At 50.9% G+C, this 2,171-nt stretch overlaps 1 protein-coding gene across 1 annotated transcript in view; it reads right to left on the reverse strand.

Moving 5' to 3' along the window:
* LOC311315806 (cyclic nucleotide-binding domain-containing protein 2-like) overlaps nucleotides 1-749 on the reverse strand; it is a gene marked incomplete at both ends in the record, with an annotated part of 7,707 nt that extends 6,958 nt beyond the window's left edge. Inside the window, 2 exons of the mRNA XM_084446504.1 lie at nucleotides 78-241; nucleotides 648-749. Of these exons, the coding sequence (XP_084302630.1) occupies nucleotides 78-241; nucleotides 648-749 (266 nt within the window). The remainder of the gene's footprint in view (nucleotides 1-77; nucleotides 242-647) is intronic.
* Nucleotides 750-2,171: the final 1,422 nt, after the last annotated feature.

Consider the following 2,171-nt stretch of genomic DNA (forward strand, 5'->3'; position numbering starts at 1 on the left):
AGAGGAGAGAAGAGAAAGGAAAAGGGAAGAGGAGAGGAGAAGAACATGTGAGTGACCTTTGTGGTTTGACCTCTGACCTCTGGTAGCGGACCACTCTGGCCAGCAGGATCTGGAGGGTGGGGCTATAGTGCCTGAAGACCTCCATGGCGGTTAGCATGTTGCGCAGCAGCAACACCTCCGCGTTGGTACGAGACTCGGGGTCCTTCCTCAACACCTTCTCCAGCACAACCGGGATGCGGTCCTGCGCCATTCCAAGTCAAGTCAAGTCAAGTCAAGTCAGGTTTATTTGATATAGCATGCGACAAGCACAGACTCAATGTGCTTCAAGAATAAAAAGACATTATACATGATAGAACATTAAAATAAGAATGTATTACAAATATAAATACATGTAAGATAACATAAAACATGATAATTATAATAATTACAGTACAGAGACAATAAAAGTTTAAAACAAACTTAGAGGTTAAAAGCTTGTGCAAAGAGATATGTTTTAAATCCATACGGTACCTCTTTCATTTTGAAGTGGTTCAGATCGAAGACGAGATTTTGATTCTTCTGCAGAAAAGATACCGACTTGTTTCACAAATTGCTTGAGATGATCTTTGCTGATCTTTGCACACATACACAAACACACGCAAACACACCGATCCCCCGGACGACTGGTTGCCGATGGTCTCCAGTAAGTTGAACTCGATGCCGTAGCTGTAGTTGGAGCAGGACATGAAGCAACGACACAGCCGGCACATGAGGAGGACGTTCCGGGCCGCGTGTCTGAACCGATGCAGGCCGTGCTGGGAGGAGGCAGGGGGGGAGTGGACCAGACGGTGCTGGGAGGAGGCAGGGTCGGGGTGGACCAGACGGTGCTGGGAGGAGTCAGGGTGGGGGTGGACCAGGCGCAGGCCATGCTGGGAGGAGGCAGGGGGGGGGTGGACCAGACGCAGGCCATGCTGGGAGGAGGCAGGGTGGGGGTGGACCAGGCGCAGGCCATGCTGGGAGGAGGCAGGGGGGGGGTGGACCAGACGCAGGCCATGCTGGGAGGAGGCAGGGAGGGGGTGGACCAGACGCAGGCCATGCTGGGAGGAGGCAGGGTCGGGGTGGACCAGACGCAGGTCATGCTGGGAGGAGGCAGGGTCGGGGTGGACCAGACGCAGGCCATGCTGGGAGGAGGCAGGGGGGGGGTGAACCAGACGCAGGCCATGCTGGGAGGAGGCAGGGGGGGGGTGAACCAGATGCAGGCCATGCTGGGAGGAGGCAGGAGGGGGGTGGACCAGACGCAGGCCATGCTGGGAGGAGGCAGGAGGGGGGTGGACCAGATGCAGGCCATGCTGGGAGGAGGCAGGGTCGGGGTGGACCAGACGCAGGCCATGCTGGGAGGAGGCAGGGTCGGGGTGGACCAGACGCAGGCCATGCTGGGAGGAGGCAGGGGGGGGGTGGACCAGCACCGCCGCATCACTTTCTAATCCCAGTACATGTGCTTGACTACCCTACGGGCAAAGATGGATGAAGCAGCGTTATTAACACACTCAGTCATTTTGCAGGTGATGGATGGGTTCATTTTAGCTGACAAGGGGTGATTATGTTCTACTCTGTGTGTGTGCATGTCCATGGAGGGAGTTCATTACCACGTTGTTTTGGTCTTTCTTTTCTTGCAGGGAAGCTGCTGCCAACAGAGTGAGATGCTCATTACTGAACTACATATCCACCAAGACAGGATCAAAACCCTCTACCCTACCAATCCACCAAACAATCCCACTCTGGATTCTGAGCTGAAGAATTCAAATGATGACTAAATGATTATACATGATTATATATGATATACATGATTATATATGGGTTATAGTTCTTATAGTTTTACCTTCTGGAGGGTTCTTCATGGTGCAGGAATACAGCTCCCTGAGATCTGAGACATCACGCCAAAGTCATGTGGTCTATGACATCACAATGTATACTAGAATTCTATGATTCTATCAGCATCACAATGGGTGTCACTGTCAAGGATCCCTTATGACAAATCTATGACAATACTGACAAATAACGGCATTCTTTTCTCAACAGCTATTTCTCTAATATGTAGGAACAATAGGAAAAAGCTCTTGAAATCAAACAAGGACGATTGTGTTAGAAATTGAATATGAATATATTTATAACATTTCTATAAGGCTCATAAA

The sequence above is a fragment of the Borostomias antarcticus genome, assembly GCF_949987555.1.
Source record: "Borostomias antarcticus genome assembly, chromosome: 12".
NCBI classification, from domain to species: domain Eukaryota; kingdom Metazoa; phylum Chordata; class Actinopteri; order Stomiiformes; family Stomiidae; genus Borostomias; species Borostomias antarcticus.